General features: G+C 35.0%; 3 protein-coding genes and 1 pseudogene across 9 annotated transcripts in view; 2 read left to right on the forward strand and 2 right to left on the reverse strand.

Moving 5' to 3' along the window:
- Positions 1-1,200: 1,200 nt before the first annotated feature.
- LOC110416638 (glucan 1,3-beta-glucosidase-like) lies at positions 1,201-3,677 on the reverse strand (annotated as a pseudogene).
- A 1,674-nt stretch (positions 3,678-5,351) lies between these two features.
- LOC110416639 (major pollen allergen Lol p 11-like) lies at positions 5,352-6,791 on the forward strand. The gene is made up of 2 exons (XM_021428669.2): positions 5,352-5,647; positions 6,264-6,791. Exons 1-2 carry the CDS (start codon positions 5,494-5,496, stop codon positions 6,587-6,589), a joined length of 480 nt encoding a protein of 159 aa, XP_021284344.1. The 5' UTR covers positions 5,352-5,493; the 3' UTR covers positions 6,590-6,791.
- Positions 6,792-9,897: 3,106 nt separating this feature from the next.
- Positions 9,898-14,166, forward strand: LOC110417239 (2,3-bisphosphoglycerate-dependent phosphoglycerate mutase 1-like). Of its 2 annotated transcripts, none has more exons than XM_021429477.2 (9): positions 9,898-10,312; positions 10,942-11,204; positions 11,495-11,718; positions 11,953-12,071; positions 12,210-12,366; positions 12,497-12,598; positions 12,696-12,815; positions 13,660-13,722; positions 13,829-14,166. In XM_021429477.2, exons 2-8 carry the CDS (start codon positions 10,943-10,945, stop codon positions 13,702-13,704), a joined length of 1,029 nt encoding a protein of 342 aa, XP_021285152.1. In that variant the 5' UTR covers positions 9,898-10,312; position 10,942; the 3' UTR covers positions 13,705-13,722; positions 13,829-14,166. The 2 variants fall into 2 exon arrangements, with proteins under 2 accessions (XP_021285152.1, XP_021285153.1); XM_021429478.2 differs by having other exon boundaries at positions 13,660-13,712.
- Positions 14,167-16,151: 1,985 nt separating this feature from the next.
- Positions 16,152-18,655, reverse strand: part of LOC110416589 (uncharacterized) — a 4,345-nt gene continuing 1,841 nt past the window's right edge. For 5 of the 6 annotated variants that reach the window (XM_021428609.2, XM_021428608.2, XM_021428607.2 and 2 more), the window contains 4 exons: positions 18,571-18,655; positions 18,060-18,158; positions 17,330-17,572; positions 16,152-16,842 (listed from right to left, as the gene is read on the reverse strand). The exon at positions 18,571-18,655 is cut by the window's right edge and continues 92 nt beyond it. In XM_021428609.2, coding sequence (XP_021284284.1) covers positions 16,426-16,842; positions 17,330-17,572; positions 18,060-18,158; positions 18,571-18,655 — 844 coding nt within the window. In that variant the 3' untranslated portion in view covers positions 16,152-16,425. The remainder of the gene's footprint in view (positions 16,843-17,329; positions 17,573-18,059; positions 18,159-18,570) is intronic. The other variant, XM_089783534.1, reaches the window with a different exon arrangement.

The raw sequence follows: 18,655 nt of genomic DNA on the forward strand, positions 1-18,655 counted from the left end.
CATATACCTATTAATCATACATAGTCACTATATGTCCTAAACTTAGTGAACTTAACTTTAGTTAATGTTCTATAGACATATAGATAGTTAGTGAAGTTAGGCAATTATGTAATAACTCGATGGAATACTATGCATGCTTAGGGAACCTAGACTAACATTTATTCCTATAAAAAGTAAGTAGTTGATTGATCTTGTATTCTTACAAAGTAATAGCTGAAACCATAGTCCTTGGCCTTAGTTATATTGTTTTCTTAATACACATTTAACTTGCAATCCTTAGGTTAAAGTAAATTTTTAGAGTAAATTTTATTTTAATTTTAACAACTTATTCCTCTTGTTGCTTGGATAAAACTTAGCTTGTTACAATATTAGTAATTAGTAACAAATAGTAAATCAACTCCTCGAAGGATCGACAACTCTACTAATCTTTATATTACTTATTGTTACCGTGTGCACTTGCACGTAATCCTTACTTATATTTCACAGTTAAATTTTGAGCACAATCTATATCAAGCAAAAGATTTATTTATTTAAATATTAAGCAACAGCCACTTTTGCCTAATTTTTTTTAATAATTTAGACTTTATATATGCATTAATTAGCTATATACTGATATTGATATCTCTTCCGAGATTCATCCATGTTTTTCATAGAAAAAGTCCATTTATTTATTTCGGTCCACGTTCCCTCGCTAATCCGGTGCGGTGGTACCAGTGCGTGAAAGAGCAATGATTGAGCGTGAAAGGGTTGACTTAAAAAAAAAAATAGAAAACGTGGAATTCAATGGTTAAAGATGGAATAAGTGCGTTTGAATGGTTTTATTGAATAGTTGTAACTACTGTTGGCTTTACCTATAGTCGGTCGCAAGAGTTAAACAATCTTCTCTGTCAATGAAATTGACATTAGCTGTTGAAAGAAACAGTGGCCCAACTAGGCTTATAAGCTCATTTTCATTCCCTCAAACAGTGGCGGAAAGAAACTGCTGTTTTTCCTTTCTTGACCAAGCAAACCAGTGAAAATGAGCATGACCATTTTCAGATATCGATTTGAATATAGGCCTTACAAAGCAAAAAATCAGACTGTTCAGGCAGAAGAGTTTTGAATTTTTCTTCCCAGTTAATATCTATATTTGGCTGAAAGAAGAACAACAGGAGAAGGCTTGAAAGTTGTAGAAGAAGTCCAATTAGTGATGTTAAAAAGCTAGAGTTTGATGTAGCCATTCTTGATCATCCATTCAAGACACCAATGATTGTTCACATTCTTCAGAGTCCAGTACGACCACCCAAATGTGGCACGCTTGTACACCTTTTTTTGGGCCTTTGCAAATCTCTGGTAATCCTTTTTAGTTCCTCCCTTGAATTCCCACTCTGCGGTCCATTCCCCTGTAAAACAAAATAGCCACAAACTAGCAGCAATAAAAATTCCATTTTATTGGCATTACACAACTCTTTCTTTTCCTTTTCTATATACTTGGGCAAGGAGGGATTTGAAAATAAAGATCTTCCAGTTAGTAATTAGAATGCGACTGTTATCAGACTATTACTCGTGAGAATTATAGTTGCATACCTACAAAAGTGAGAGGGCCATTAGATTTGGTTACACGATTCAACTCTGTGGAGCGATTGGTGTTGATGAAATCAATGTTCTGTTGGACAGTCATGTTTCTGAATTTGTCATTGAAGAGACTGTACTAATGGATATCGATAACGGATCCCTTTAAGCCACTAGCTAGCTGGACCAGCTCAGTTGGCTCAGATGTTCCTAACCGGTTTGACAACACCACATAAACTGTTGAGGAGTGCTTGCGGACAGTTTTATAACCAGCTTTGTAGTACTTAATCAACCTTTCTATAGGCACCACTGGGGCACGTGGCTCGTTTATCAGCTCTACTGCATATAGGCTTGGGTTCTCCACGTACCTAGATGTGACCATGATAATGTCTAGAGCTGAATACTTGCATGTGTAATATAGCAGATTATGAATTTATGACATATATATGGTGGAGGTTTGATTTTCACCTGGCTGTGAGAAATTCTATTACAGCTATTGTCTTTTCCAAAGTATCATCTGTTTTGCCCCACTCGAGCGAACCATCTCTGGAAGAGCTGTGTTCATATCCATTCTGAGAACCAGGTGCGGCATGCAGATCGATTACAACCTTCAACCCGTATTTCTGTTACTGCACTGATTCTGCTTAGAGTGATAAGCTTACTGAGCCCAAGAAAAAGCATTGTCCAACGCATTCAAGGATCCCCCAACATAAGGCAAAGGAGGCGTTGGATCACTAGCTATCCACCATCCAACTGTTATTCGTACCGCATCTAGTCCATTCTCCACGATGAATTTGAAGTCATCTTCAACTATAAAAGTGTTCCAGTGTACCTGCAGGCAGTAAGCCATTAAGTTTTCCATGCAGTGGACATATGATTGAAAGAATTTCTCTTTATGGAGAGTTAAACAATGTCATATATGCAACAATGGTGCTGATCAAGCATTCAGTATTCTTGGTAGTCCATCAATTTGATCCTACCCTCATAACTTGTGCAGCTTTCTCTCCTCCATAACCATTAGTCAGTTGATATTCACCATGAGCTGTTCCATTTACAGTCACTATAAAAACAGAAGGATCATCATTTCCCCATACAGTGTTGCCTGCATAATCAGCTGTCACAATATTCACCTTGTTCACCTGAAAATTAGAAAGACAGAAATAGTCACCAGCCATGGGCTGCTGTAATGGCTATGCACTATTTTGTTGGATATAAGTTGAAAAACTTTTCCTTGAGAGTAATTCATGAGAATACAAAAACAGCATTAAATTTAGATTATCAGAAAATAAAGTCATATACAACTGCAAAGTGATATATTAGTTATCAGCATCTGGATAAAATTAATAGCTTTTTCCTGATCCAAGACTAATTAAGCAACTCAACTTGCTGAACTCGTGTCAGAAGTCAGAAAACAGAATTAGTAAACCTCTCTAGTTGCATACTAATTACCTGGATGAAGAGCCCATTCGCTGTTTTAATCCTTACAAGACTTGATTCATCAGGTTTCCTGACAATCTCAAACGTTTCAAGTCTAGCAGGCGTTTTTGAAACAGATACCACATGTGTTCCATTTCCAGCATTTTCTAGTCCCACACACTGGTTGTTGAAGACCCGAAACTGGAATGTACTCTCATTTACTCTCCAAAGCTGAAGAACATATGAATATTGCTTTTATCAATCAAATCATGTACTGTTATTAACTCTTAAGTACATGGCATTGGCAAAGTTAACTTACTCTAAAAAGCTCCCACTCTGAAACAATTGTTTGATCAGCAGCGATGCTTGTTCCTCCACCAGACTTGGCACTAAGATATTTCCCAGTTGTTACTGATTTGAACTGAAGTGAGTTTCCATCCTAGTGAAGCAGCAACCAAAAAGAATGAAAAGCATAATTTATTAAAAGAACAGTGCAGCGAAGGATGGTTTTACATTTCACATACCAGAAAATCATTGTTTGGAATGCCATCAAAAAGAGAAGGTTTAATCCATCCCTCTGTAACCAACCAACCTCCAAGATTAACTGCTTTTATGCGAAAATCTCAAGTCCTTCTCCCTTTTGAAAGACAAAGCATACAAGAGGATAAGATCCAGAGAAGTAGCAGCTTCCTTTTTGAGAAAATTGCCATTTTGGTGTATGCTGGTTTATTCACTTTCAGCATACATTGATGGTCGTCATTGTATATATCATGTGTCTTGAAGTTGAAGTGCACCATAACCCCAGATATCGATATACCATTGTATTAGATTGGAATTGTCGGTTGTTGATAAAGTGGAAAGCAAAAATTTGTCTTGTCCTTGGATTAATTGATTCAATCTAGGCAAGATATATTTTAAAAGAAAGACTAGATAACATATCACATGGGCAAAAGAGAGGAGCAGTAATGGTATGAGGAGCTCAAGCTCTTATGAGATTGAACATTGTCATGCCTTGGTCAGTTTTAGAAGTCGATTTTAACAGTCTTAGCCATCTTTTTGGCCTGATTGCCTTAAAGGAAAACTTCAAAAATTGACTTAAGAAATCTTATTTAAGTTCTGTCCCATTTTCAAAGATCATGTACTCAAGCTCAGCTCACTGAAGTTTTCTTAGTTCAACTTGTTCATATTTTTCTTATTTTCTACACATAAAAAGATGATTAGAGCTGTCATTGACGTCCATGCTTAGCTGTTGCCTGTTGCGTCTTTCTAGTTCTTCGAACTATATTATTTACCTCATGGCTCGAAATAAAAAGAAAAAAAAAAGAAGCCACAAAATGAATCTATTTCCTGCTTTTATTGATCTTGACACCTCGGAACTTCAACTTTAGACTTCAACTCATGTACCCGTCCTTCTTGGGAAGTGTTTTCCTTCCGAGTTAGATACAAGTAAGCTTGAATGGAAAATAACATAGTGAATTCAGTAAACCAATTTCAACAACAAAACCTCTACCCGGTATGCATTTTTGTGTATAACACTTCACCAGGAGATTGAATAAAAATTTCGGATGGTGTCTACCATAACAAACTCACGTAGGAACCCAGCACTCAATTTCAATATGCAGAATGTGTCCATGCTAGTATAACTTTTACATAAAGATAATGATAGTTCTATTTTCACTTCCAAATTTGGCTTTAGTCCACACTTGTGTGTTACAATCACATCAGTGCGCTAAGTTCTTTGTAAGAATATTTGAAGGGATGGAGGAGTGAAGGAATATTTTGTGAATTTATAGTAAACCTGTTCCCTGAGAGGCTTAAATCACAGTCTCTTTCTGGGCCATTGTCCAAACTGCAAAGGAAAAAACCATCACGTTCCAGGCCTGTCTCGAGGAACTTGGGCACTTGGCCCTTAGTAAATATCATGGATTCACCTCGTCATGTATGAACACAAATAGACTGGCTCCACGAGCGTGATTGGTGGTGGTGAATGAAGAAAGAGGTGAAACAGTTGTCTAATAATGATGCTACTGCCATCCCACGCCCAGCGCCCAACTTTGCTTGCTGTGGCATCCTTCTCAAGACCCCATGTGACCACCCCCACCGACACATGCCAGCTACAATCAATCACGACCCGTGTCATATCCTCTACTTCTTCCTCTCCAAATGCCCTTTCCAACCCACCAATAAAATCTCCCCACTCACCATCCTCACCCCGCCTATCCACCAAAACACCCCTTTCTTACTTCAATATTACCCAAAAGCCACCAACGCTTTGACGTGGCATCTAGAAACAGCAACTCTTATTCTCTTATCGACCACACCTGGAAACACTCTGTTAACGCGGCTTAGCCAGTTTTCAATTTTTTTCAGTTTTCTTTAATTTCCTTATATCACTCCACTTTATCGTCACTTACCCTTTATGCCTTTTGATTCGTTGCTAAGAATTTAATCTCCAAGCCCTCTCTCCGTTTCTTCAACACATTTCGAGAAAAACCCGGATTTCAGAGAAAGAAGCAAAAAAAAAAAATGGCCAAAGTTCTGTTGCTCATTGCACTATGTGTGCTTCCGGCTCTGGTCAGTGCAACACGCATGGTGAAGAACCCTTTGGTGGTGCAAGGACAGGTGTACTGTGACCGTTGCCGTGCTGGTTTTGAAACCCCAAAGACTAGAAACATGGCTGGTACTTTCCGTTTCTGTCATTCTTCTATGCTATCTATGTTTCCTGTGTCAGTTTTTGTGTGTTATGTTGGTGACATTGTTAGATCTGGGTTCTTGGTTTGTGAACTGGTAGATCTGTGAACTAGTTTGAGGCTTTGATGTTACATGAGTGCAAGTAAATAGGGGTATGGAACGTAAGCTAATATTGGACTGGTCGTCAACTGGTCTTTTACAGAATTAGTGAAAACCACAAAAGTTCAAATCTTGTAAAAACGGCAGTGGGCAATTAGCCTAAAAATATTGGAACTACTTTTTCTTTTTCTATAGTTTTGCAACTGACGGATCAACCCTTGTCATGAGGGTGATTGTGTCTCTGGGCGATATAAAGATGTAATTTTGACCAAAAAGGGAAAAGCTTTATGTTCCCAAAATTATACATTTGGTCATAATTTTATGAGCCCAAAATTGCTGGTTCATGGAGATGGAATATAGTTCATGGTTATCCGATCAAATCCATTCGCTGTTGGTATTTTGGGAATTGAATTTTTTTTCCTTAGATTTTACTTTTGGGGTGATTAATGGTACAATTTGTTGTTTTTGGTTCCGAAATTTGGTTTATTGGGTCTTGTGCTTTGTAGGTGCCAAGGTTAAGGTGGAATGCAGTGACAGGAAGAGCGGCCAAGTTGTATACAAGAAGGAGGGATACACAGATTCAACTGGACATTACAAGATTGTTGTGTCTGAGGATCACTTGGATGAGATCTGTGATGCCATTCTTGTTAAGAGTGCCCAGCCTGACTGTGCCAAAATGTCCCCAGGTCGTGAACGTGCCCGTGTGGTCTTGACCAACTTCAATGGCATTGCATCCAACACGCGCTTTGCCAATGCCATGGGCTTCATGGCTGATGAGGCTGACGCTGGCTGTGCTGAGATTATGAAGCTATACCAGGAGGAAGATGTGTAGAGTGTGGTCTCGAGTTTCTTGAGAGTCTAATTGACTAGTCGGCGTATGATGTTTGTCTGCTATTTGTTATGTGAATTGTTTTGTTATTTCTCTGTTTAGAGGACTTATAACTTATCATCCTTGAATTCTATTACAATTTTATAAATATGCAACGGCTTCGGTCTCAGAAGTATTCTGGGTAATTGCTGTTCTTTTTCCTTGATGAATCTTTTTTTCTTCTGTTGAGAATGCTCACTCACTTCTAAATTCTAAGCACATGTTCGGTAAAGAGAAGGGAAACAAAAAAAAAAAAAGAAGACAAAACAATGGTCGTATCCAGTGACTGAAATAAAGCAAGTTATAGGAAAGATATGGATGTTGTCATAAAAGTATTGGATCTAAAAATTTTAACTTCCAGAGAGCGGACTCCAACCGTCAAGGGCCTCTAGGCCAAAATTGGCAAAGTACATCCAATGGACTCTTTCTTAAGCCCTTGGGCCACTAAGGAGTCCAAACTTTTTTCCACGCTTTCTTTTTTATGAATGAAAATTTAAAAGCCAATTTTAGAATTGAATCTTTGTATCGTACGAAGATGCTGGACTTAATCCTTTCGTTATAATTTATGTAAATTGATTCTTTGTATTCTCAAAAATTATCAATTTCGTTTTAAAAGTTAACACACCATTAAATAAGTTGATGTGATGTTTAGGTGAAATTATTATAACGCTATTAATTATTGGACTGAATTTAACAATTTTTTAGAGTGCATGGATGCTTATAATAGAGGGATTTAATGAAACATTTTTGTTCAAAAGTCGAAACTTTGCATGGTGCACAAAGAGACTATATATAAGGTACGGAGGAACCATTTTCAAAGATAGACGTGAGTTAATTAGTTTCACCTTAAATATTTATTTTCTTTAGCAAAACAAGAACAAAGCATCATCTGTTAAAATACTGGAGAAGCAATATTTTATCTATATGAATGTTACAGCTTATAAAAACCAATTGGAGAAGCAACTTAATCAGGTGACGTGGAGTTGTGTTGAGTTTTTGTCAATGAATTATGCTTATTTGTCATTTTCTCTTTCGTTCATTTCTGAATTTTACTTGGACGTATAGTTCGTACGACATGTTTCCTTTCCTCATTTATTTAGTGCTTAACAGGAAGCATGAAACTTTACCTTCTATATTTAGAAAGCCTTCAAAATCTTGGAAAAGGGCTAGGATTTATGAGGTAAATCAAAATCATATTCTCTTGACAAACCATGAACTTGTTTGTGACCTGTTAAGAAAAGTATACACAATGACAATTAATGTCATAGTTTACATTAATTCTTGTGAGATATTGTTCGCTTAGGTCCATTAGTTTTACGAATTTGTGAGATATTCTTGTGACAATTAATATTTTTCGATTTAATTGACTCTTGATTACGATATCTAGAATAAGGTATGTACCTCTTAAACCTACGAGTGTTTATAATTTATTTAAAAATTATATGAAAAACACAAATATTGATCCGTAGGATTTCACTGTTTTTCTGATTATTTTTTTTTTATTTTTTCGTTATGTTATATTTTAATTTTTATTATTTTTCATGTTTGAGCATGAGGTTGAATCCCAGTATGTAATATCCTCTCCCACTTCAACAAAGGTCCATTGCATTTAGTCATACATCGTGGGTACCCAAAATCTGATCTAACACTACTAAATCTGTTACATTCCAAATTCAAAAATTTAAAACATAACAAACACCACATACTTATGAGATGAATCTAATGTAAAGCAACAATATCATACTTAATTAAATGTAATATCTTCAAATTTTTTTCAAAAACCCCAAATCTTCAAATATCATATTAAAATACAATTATTCAAAAGATACGAAATTTTCATTTAATAATATCTCTTTTATCTGTTTTTCTCTTAAACGTGTAAATAACGTGATATTGTAAAACTGATATTAACTAAGTTACTCTTAAAGATCCCTTTTACTATTCTTTCTTTATTAATAAACTCAAAATCATATTCACAATTATAAAAACTTAGACTTAAATTATATTTATTTATTTAAATTTAATTATAACTGAATAATTACTAATTTATTTTTTTATATAAGTAATTAAGTAGAATACTTTTGTGAGGTATTACAATCAATTAACACAAATCCTTGCTTCAATTCAATTCATCCGGAATCCAGAGAAGCAGAAGAACAATGCCTAAGCATATTCTTTCATACGCCAGCAAGACTCATTAAACCTAACTTGGAAGTATTTGCCGCATACCAAAAACATGAAATGTCCCCCTTTTTTGACCCTTAATCCAAGAGAGAGTCAAAGAGTTCAATTTTTGAAGGCAGATCTTGGTAGGTGAGTTCCTTGGTCTGAAAAAACATGCACGACCTAAGCACGTGTAAGATCAAAACCCCACGAGAAGGAAGGAAGAGTTAGCAATGGTGTTAGGTGGTTTGAACTTGAGGCCATGAGGGGTTGCTTTTGTTTGGTATTTGGGTTGGAGTTAGGAAGGGTTTGGTCCTTACAATCCCACGAAGGGTTGTTACCATTTCTTCCCCCAAGCTCTCAAACTTAAGCCTCATGCTTTGTCGTACAAACAGTCATTACCATTTAAAAAAGGGTCACGTAATCATTGATTATGTTCTCCATTTGTAGTCATTCACTCACCACCGATGTCATCCTTAGTTACAACTTGACTCAGATCTTCAGAAATCCAACCCCCAAACTAAACAATTGTAAATATTTTCAACGTGGAATTAATACCAACTACTAATACATTTTGGCATCAAATTTGGCCCATCGTACAAATAACAATTCAACAATTTTACACTCCAATTTAGCAAATCCATAGTTAGTCTAAAAATAGCCAGGGCTGGACGTACCTTATAGCTAGTGGTGTCACATGACCCACTCATTCCTGAAATTTCTACTTAGTTATATTAGTTAATTTAGAGTTTATATAGTTAATCATTCTAATGGATTTACTAATTTTTTTTATAATTTTATGGGAAAAATAATATTGTATATCAAATAATATTTTAATATTATGAGTCCTTTTTTATTTATTTTGTAAATAAATTATTTAATTATTTGAATTTTATATTTATCATTATAATTTATGGATATTTATATTTAATTTTAATTAATAAATAAAAAATTATCATATTATTAATTATTAAACCTAATAATTTACCCACTCAAAAAAAATATTTTACTCTAATAAAAAACTACTGTGCCTGAATAAAAACAAAACAGAACACAAAGGAGAAGCCCATAAAATTTGTGTCTTGTTATAAGAAAAAAAAGGGGTACTTGGTCGATTGTCATTAAACTGTTCCAATTTCCAAACGTGTCGACAGGAACGATAGCAACATCAACGATTGTTCCTATAAAACCTGAGAGTGTTGCATCTGACAATTCCTAAAACAACTCAAGAGTTTTCCCTCTTCCTGATTTGTTTTTGGCTTCTTTGTCTATTGAAATTGACACGTAATAGCCGTGACTCTCTATTAACCAGACCTCCATCTCCGTCTCCGACAACTTTTCTTTTTTTTTCTCCTTGTAATAAACTCTGCCCCATATTCGCATTTTTTTCTTTGCCTCGGTTTCTTCGCTGTTGGCCTATATAAACCCGAGGGTCGGCTTTTTCGTGTACCCAACAAGGCGAACAACCTCTTTTCTTTTCTTCTGGGATTTTCACTTTTGGTTTCTGGGTTGTTGTCTTTTAAGGTTTGGTTTCATCTTGTACACCATATTTGTCTCATTTCCTGGATTCATGATGTCTTGAAATTTTAATGTTTATTTGATTTATGGAAGAAAGCCTACGCGGGTAATGTTGAATTTGCGTCTTTGATTGGGATACCTTTTTGATTCTTGGATCTGCCTGCTTATTTTTCAATATAGGTTATTTGCTAATTATTGTGTTTATGATCGACTTCCTGGTAGCCAAAAATTTGTCGTTTCTTCCTTTTTTTTTTATCTCAAATGAATGACTTTTCTAGTGTTTAGTGGTGGGGTAGTGATCCTAGAGAGGTAGATTATGTTTACTAAGCTTGTTGCCTCCCCTTGAATGTTGTTGGAGCTTGTTAAATGATTAGGTTGTTAATCTCTCCTAAGTCTACTTTAACTATAGATTTAAAATGAATAAACACCCTTAATGGCATAATTACGAGTTTCCTGTTAGCACTCATTTGCTCCAGCCTCCTTTTCTCATTTAGTGCGATGGAAGGGCATATGCACTATTCTTGAGCACAACATCAGTTTGTCAATAATGATGACTTTCTCCTGTATATTTGTGCTTCATTCTGTCAAGTTATGGAAGGTGTTCTTCTTACTACCTGCTTATAATGAACTTTCAGAATGGCCAATGCTATGTTGCACCAAACAGTTGGTACTCTTCACCTTCTCAGCAATTCTGGAATTCATTGTGAAGTTGGGAACAATTCAGTAAGGTTGCTTCCCAAAAGTTTTAAGGTGGAAGTTGGGTTCTCAAAAAGAGGGACATACAGTTCTGGAGAGAGGAAATTCAGTGTTATTCAAGCCTCAGCTTCCCAAACCTCTCTTTTTGATCCTGTTTTATCTCCCTCAAATAATGGGACCCATGAATCTCGCAAGAAATCAAGTAAGCCAGACCATTGTAGACATCGTTTCATATTTAATTTGCATTATAATAGATCAATGCACCATTGTTTCTTCATCATTATAAGCTAGATCCAACTGCACTTTTTAGCCTTTCTTTACTAGTTGTTTGGGTAGTACAAATCCTAATTTCTCAAATTGCAATGGCAGACTGCAAAAGCACATTGATTCCAACTGATGTAAGTGATTTGGTATTTCCTCATAACTTGGGGAACAAAGTTGGGTTCATTTTTGTTAAACCGCCTGATTTTTTCCTTCTGATATTCATTGCAGATGAAGCAGCTTTGATACTGATTCGCCATGGTGAGTCTTTATGGAATGAGAAGAACCTGTTTACAGGCTGTGTTGATGTGCCATTAACCAAGAAGGGGGTGGAAGAGGCAATTGAAGCTGGCAAGAGAATCAGCAACATACCTGTCGACATGATATTCACATCGGCACTAATTCGTGCACAGATGACTGCTATGCTAGCCATGACTCAGCACCGCCGCAAGAAGGTAACTTGAGGAAAAGTAAATTATATTGCACCTAAAGTTTAGGTGCTAGTGACTTCTTGGTGATACTGGGGACTTGATGCGGTCATCATTGGTCATTGGTAAAATCATGGACGTGGTTAAATGGATTTGAAGTTATTTAAAACCCCATATTTACTTTCTAATGGTCCAGGTGTGGTGATTTTATTGTTTGTCAATTTATTAGATTGATAACCTTTTAACAATGACTGTTGGCAGGTGCCAATTATCATGCATAATGAGAGTGAGCAAGCAAGGGCATGGAGTCAAATATACAGTGAAGACACGATGAAGCAATCAATTCCTGTTATAGCAGCTTGGCAATTGAATGAAAGAATGTATGCACTTTTTTTTTCTCTGTATCAAGAAGAATGAAGTCATATTGCTCATGCTTTTGTGTTTGTCCTCTTACCGGATGTCTCAAATTTTCTCAATTTTATTTCATGAATGATTCATGCAGTATCCTTCCTGTGTAGGTATGGAGAATTACAAGGTCTTAATAAACAGGAAACTGCAGATAGATTTGGGAAGGAAAAAGTTCATGAGTGGCGTAGAAGTTATGATATACCTCCACCCAATGGCGAGAGTTTGGAAATGTGTGCTCAAAGAGCTGTTGCATATTTTAAAGATAATGTAACTTCTATATCTGGCTTTATCTATTATCTAATGATTTTGTCAATCTGTAAGGCCTTAGATAACTTTAGAGATTCAAGTTCGTTAATACAATTTATTAGCACCTCACAACAAATATATGATTTTGCAGATTGAACCCCAACTCCTATCTGGAAAGAATGTCATGATTGCTGCCCATGGGAATTCATTAAGGTCCATTATTATGTATCTTGACAAATTAACCTCCCAGGAGGTATGAACCCTTTTCTTTGTTCCATGCAGGATGTTTTCAGTTTTCCTGGTTCTCTTGTTTTAACAATAAGGCTATATTTGTATTTTTCGTGAGACAGGTTATCAGTTTAGAACTATCAACTGGGATACCCATGCTTTACATTTTTAAAGAAGGAAAGTTCCTTCGGAGGGGAAGTCCTGTAGCACCAACAGAGGCTGGAGTCTATGCTTATACTAGGGTAAGCAACTTTCTGGCAGTATTATTCTTGATCTGTTATGTACCTGTATGTAAAGCCATTTACTCTGCTGCTTCTATTTACATGCTTTTGCTTCTGTAGCTTGGAATTGATAGGTCGATTCAAGGTTATAAAAAGACTCAGTAGGTGTTATTTCATTAGTTTTTTAAGAAGGAAAGGAGATAAAAAAGGGCATGGAAAGCATGTAGCATTTGGGCTTTTGGAATATTTCATTAGCTTTTGCGTTAAAGTTTAGGAGCATCAGGAATAACCTTGGAACTTCTATGCGGAAACTAGGGAGTTAGCTGTTCAGACGGGTCATACAAATTAAAAATGCCTCTATCATACGATATGTTTTCAGGAACCGTGACTTAAGTTTTTTTTTTTTTTAAAGGTAATTGTGACTTATGTTGTCTTATAGGGAAAAATATTTTGGGTCATATTATTATAGATAAGAATCATGATTTCTTCCTCTTCTCAACATTTATTGAATAATCTTTTGTTTGGAACTAGTAGTCTTGTGAAGCTGATGTAAGAACTCTACTTGTTTTTTGAAGTGACGGACTGAAACATGATGGTACATGGAAATTACCTGATTTATATGACAGGAGCTTTTCTGGTTGAATTCTTAGGGTTGACATAAACCTGGAAATTATGCTTTATGTTCTTAACTTTGGTATTGTAGGTCTTGACCTCAAAATGAAAAACTAGAAAAGTTTCAGTAGAATTAATTATTACTAATACTATCTATATCCTCTTGTTTTGAGGGACTTCTTCTGACCTTATTATCTGGAATTATTAATCTTAATCGAGGAAACTAATGGTTCTGCCAATTGAATTTCTACAGAGGTTGGCTCAATACAGGCAGAAATTAGATGAGATGTTGCATTGACAGTTCCTGTAAGTATAGGTAACATCAAAATCTGGCTTTTATTTTTATTTTCTTCTGTGTATTAGTATAGTAGCCCCCTTTGCAACTCAAACAATTTTACACATTTTCTTAATCTGTTTTCCAGGGGCTTCCTTTTGCATTACCATCTACAGTTAGTGTTGGTTATAATGTTGGACCAATAGCTCAGAAGGATAGCTGCCATCCCAGTTGATTTTTCCTATGGATGCACCTAACCTACTAGTTGCAAGTCCCTGCCTACGTCCTTAAAAGTTCTTGTTAGGTGTCTGCATCGAAGATCCTGAACATTCATACCCTGTAATTGATATACTGAAATAAGCCTTGTTTTATTTTAATTTTTTTCAGTTTCTACGGTGCTTTTAATGATTTCAGACATTTGCCCTTGTATTGAGAAAATATGGACTGGAAACTCGTCTTTTTATGCAATTGGATTACTTTCTTCCATGTGCTACTACATAAGGTTTATTCCTGGACTCTCTGTGGATGGTATGTAAAGAAAGAAGGGAAGGTGGTCCATGGATGTAAAATCCAACAAGACAAGGAGTGAAGCATTATTCCAATGCCAAGGAAACCTAATAAGTAGTAACAGCAAAAGCATGCTTTGTATGCATCTAACCCATTTCCCCCATGAGTGATTAGGGTTTTTTTTTTTGTTGTAATTATTTTGGTTGTGGTGATCTTGTCGCGACTGACTGAAGCCATCGATTTCAGGATGAAATACCAACAATTTTCGTTTAAAATAAACCTCATTTATGGCGGCTGCTGACTAATACTAGTAAGTGAGAATCAAACAAAGTTGAATGCCTGTATGCCATCTTGATTTGGAAAGAGCATAGGCTAACTCTCCTCAATTGATGCATTAGCTCCGAGCAGATGTCCTTGCCATGCCCAAATGGGAATGGACGAGCTGAGACGCAGCTTAGTTGAGCTTATCCAGCTCCAAAACCATATCTGCGGCACAGCCATTTTCCAACTGCATCTACGCCCTTTAAAATAATGGGCAAAATGAGCTCTTAATGTCTATGGCCCCCCAGGCTTAAGGTCCCTTCCAGAGTGTGAAGAAGCCAAAACAAATAGCCTTTCCAGCAGGAGTGAGTAAAATTAATTCATACTAATTATCTATACAAATCAAATGCGATTTAAGTAAAACGGTTCAGTTTAATTGATCTATTGTCTAAAAAATTTAATTTAATTGATTTCTTAGTCGGTTTTCAATTTTTAAATTTTTAGACCAATCCATCCAAAAAATAAAACTAATTTATATATATATATAGTAAAAAAATTGATAGTAAACTTAATTAATAATATACTTAAAATATATTAAGGTATTATATGTACATATACAAATCATGATTATAGCAATTTAATATTAATTATATATATTTATAAATATATATTAATATGAAATTACAAGTTATATATTTTAAATGATATAATTTATATATTAATATTATAATATATTATAGTAAATATCTTACATATTAATATATTATAATTATTACATTCTAATAATGTTTCGTAATATAAAATATTATGAATATATGTATAATTGTATAAATATATTATATATACATTTAATTTATACATAAGTATTATTATAACTTATAATAGACTTTATTTATATGATTACACTTAATAACTTTATTAGTTATCACTTTAGATTTTATAACATATTGTTTATAATTAGTTATTATTTATACAAACTTTGATATAAAACATTTTAACATATAATTTATACTATTAATTTTATATATAATAAAGTGATGTATTATGTAGACATATATTTAATTTATACATTAAGATTGTTACAATTTATAATAAACTTTATTTATATAATTACATTTAATAAATTTATTAGCTATCACTTTAAATTTTATAACATATTATTTATAATTAGTTATTATTTATACAAACTTTGATATAAAATATTATAATATATAAGTTATATCATTAATTCATATATATATATATATATATATACTATTATGGATAAAGTTTATAAGTTTTAATATTATAATTTATAAAAAATAAATAATAATAAAATTTTAATTTATTAGTCCTAAATCGAGCCGACCAAACCAAATTTATATTTGGTTGGTTTGATCTTTCTTTACATTTGATCAATTTTGATCAATTTTTTAAAAATATTTGATTCATTGATCCTTAATTATAATAGATCAAATTACTCAATCTACCCATTTGTACAACCCTACCTTCCAGAGAAGGAGGAGCTTTTTATTGATGGAAGCAAGCAGTGCCCACTGCCCGTCCCTTCCTTTCTAGTTTCCCACGTGGACGTGCAACGGGGGAAAAAGACAATCTCATTTGTCACACCTTCTCCGCTGTTAGGACAAGATCTCAAAAACAAGTGGATAGATTTTAATCTTTCAATGGTATTAATATTCTAATGAAAAATATTGGAACTCAGAACAAATACTACTAACTTAATATTAGTAGATTAATAATTAGGGATATGCGTTATTGCATCCATATTTGAAGAACATACATTTATTTTGTCAAATGTTAAAACAAGCTCATGAGCCAAGAACTTTCAGCTAATCATGAAGATCAAAGAGTTGGCTTAAAAGGGATAAAAACAAGCTCTTATCCAAGGAAATTCATATTTCTAACTTAAAAAGCAGTCAGTCAGCAAGGCCGCATACAGTCAGGTCATCATAACTTATTACCTCAGCCAAGACAGGGTCAAACTTCCCTGGAGCCATTATCACTGCCCTCACTAACCAAGACACTTTTATTGGCAGGGAGGCCTTCTGAATCTGAAACATGACTCGGGGAACTGTCTACCTTGTCATTGTCAGAAGCATCAAAATCTGAGTTTAAATTGACAGAACTCAAATCAACAGAACAGGTTGGTGCAGGTTGTGGAGCTGCTGATTGAGGATTTTCCCTTGTCCAAAATGCGGGTATCCTCTTGTCATCTTCCCTCATCCTCTCGGCATACTTATTAACGTCGAAACCTGAATCATCATTCCCACCAAATGCAGACTCCATCTTCTCCATATCAAAAAGATCCTCCATTATTTTCTTGGTATTGAGATCATCAGAGTAAACAAATTTTACCTTTTTCTGAGTCTTGGCCTCTAAAAATGGTTTGACCACCTGCAAAGGAACAAACTCCCAGTGGCAAATCAAACTCACATAAGAGGCAGAGACTAATGGGATATAACAGCATAAGAAGCTGTCCTTAAAAATATACAAAACGAAACAAAAAAATGGCATTGAACACCATCAAGAGAAATCTTGGGTAGTCAAAGACCAAAAAAGGCTTGCATAGTGCCAGGGCTAAGTGTAGGAATAAATTTAAATTGCAGGTTTATATTAACATGAAAAACAATTGACATAGAAACAACCAGCGTGCTGAAATGTCTCACACTAGCATGGGCTGAAAACCAAAAGGAATCATGTATCCAAATTCCATATGAAGATATTAGCAATCATCGTGTATGCTTAAAAATAAATCTTTGTACACGGTGCATATTTGTGAGAGAAATACAGAGAACCCAAACTCACGGATATGATTTATGTTCTTGAAAAGAATAAGCAGGGGAAAAATGAAAAAGAGACAAAAAAGGTCAAAATGGGCTACCTTCCAGAATGGTTCAAAGAACTTGGGAGGGTTGTATAGTATTGCCACACCTAGGCGCTCTGGGTAATGGTCTTGTAAAACATGTGCTGTTTCCCTTGTCACCTTCACTGATATGTGTGACATGTTGAAGCCATTGAAATCTATCAACCAGACCATCTGTTCCTGGTCTGGTGGAAGATTTACAATTGCATTCTCCATGCAATAAACCAAATACCTAATCTGTCCTTTTGTCGATTTTGAGTTCTGCAGTCAAAACAAACTTAATTAAGTTGTTAAGGCTAACCAATACATGGCTATGTCGTATGCTTTCTAAACTTGAATCTTATTGACAGATATGGTCCCAAGAATATGAAATGAAAAAGTATCTTTTCACTAATAGTTGCTTCATGGTTGACTACACAATAATACAAAGCTACTAATCTGTAAGACAAACATGTCATCCCACTAATACTGTTGGCAAAGGACAACAGTGTTCTTATTAACAGCTTAAGAGGCATTGAAACATCCTATGGTTGGGACAAAGATGAGAGACCAGCATGACCAAAAATCTTAAACTATTAGATTGGGGTGTATCTTGTATATATGTCCTTTGTTTCTCAATTTTTTTTCTCTGATGCAGGATAACCTTCACACATGAACTCTAACACCTTTCGCTCAAAATTGCTTCAATATTTATGTAGTACCGATTTACTAATTCCATGGATATAGAGGTAAGCATGTGAGACGTAACCTGGCAACTGGGTCTCATGACAAGAACCGTTCTTCCATGCTTGTCTATATAATTTGATCTGTAGATCTTCCCCGTCTCTGCTTCATGAGCAACCTCCTCCTACATCAAACAAAAAGTATAACATTGTAAAATCACCATATGTCAAAAGAAAAAGGTTTGACCTGAACCAGCTATATATTCACACAGAAAAGGACAAGGCTCCTGCCAAGTAACCAGAGTTCAGCCCTAAATGTAGATTGGGCTTGGGTTACTCTCTAAGGGTTAAATACAGGGTACTTATGTTCCTAATTCAAGGAATTATTCTGTGTATAAAAACAAATACAAAGAATGCTACCACTAAGAAAGATCATCATGCCTTAACTGATTATCAATAGCCCAGTTACACAACCCTATAGTTAAAACTAAAAAGGTAACCTGTTACAAGCAGAGTGAAAAGGTCAAATCCTTAATGCATTTGGTACTTCCTATTCAAAACTACAGCTAATTTATAGGAGAATGAATTGTGGCATACCCAGCGAATCTCTTCTGGTTTGTATTCTGCTCTCCATTTTAAGGTCTCTTTCAGCATTTTAGTAGCCTTCTTGACATTCCAATTC

Source organism: Theobroma umbraticum, unplaced genomic scaffold (genome assembly GCF_002168275.2).
Source record: "Theobroma umbraticum cultivar Fairchild unplaced genomic scaffold, ASM216827v3 scaffold_51.0, whole genome shotgun sequence".
NCBI classification, from domain to species: domain Eukaryota; kingdom Viridiplantae; phylum Streptophyta; class Magnoliopsida; order Malvales; family Malvaceae; genus Theobroma; species Theobroma umbraticum.

Excerpts from the sequence above, each read along its gene's own strand:
- LOC110416639 (XM_021428669.2), top strand. The coding sequence starts at position 5,494 with ATGGCCAAAGTTCTGTTGCTCATTGCACTATGTGTGCTTCCGGCTCTG. Across the intron at positions 5,648-6,263 it reads AAAGACTAGAAACATGGCTG|GTGCCAAGGTTAAGGTGGAA; the intron begins GTACTTTCCGTT and ends TGTGCTTTGTAG.
- LOC110417239 (XM_021429477.2), top strand. The coding sequence starts at position 10,943 with ATGGCCAATGCTATGTTGCACCAAACAGTTGGTACTCTTCACCTTCTC. Across the intron at positions 11,719-11,952 it reads CTCAGCACCGCCGCAAGAAG|GTGCCAATTATCATGCATAA; the intron begins GTAACTTGAGGA and ends GACTGTTGGCAG. Across the intron at positions 12,599-12,695 it reads ACAAATTAACCTCCCAGGAG|GTTATCAGTTTAGAACTATC; the intron begins GTATGAACCCTT and ends TTCGTGAGACAG.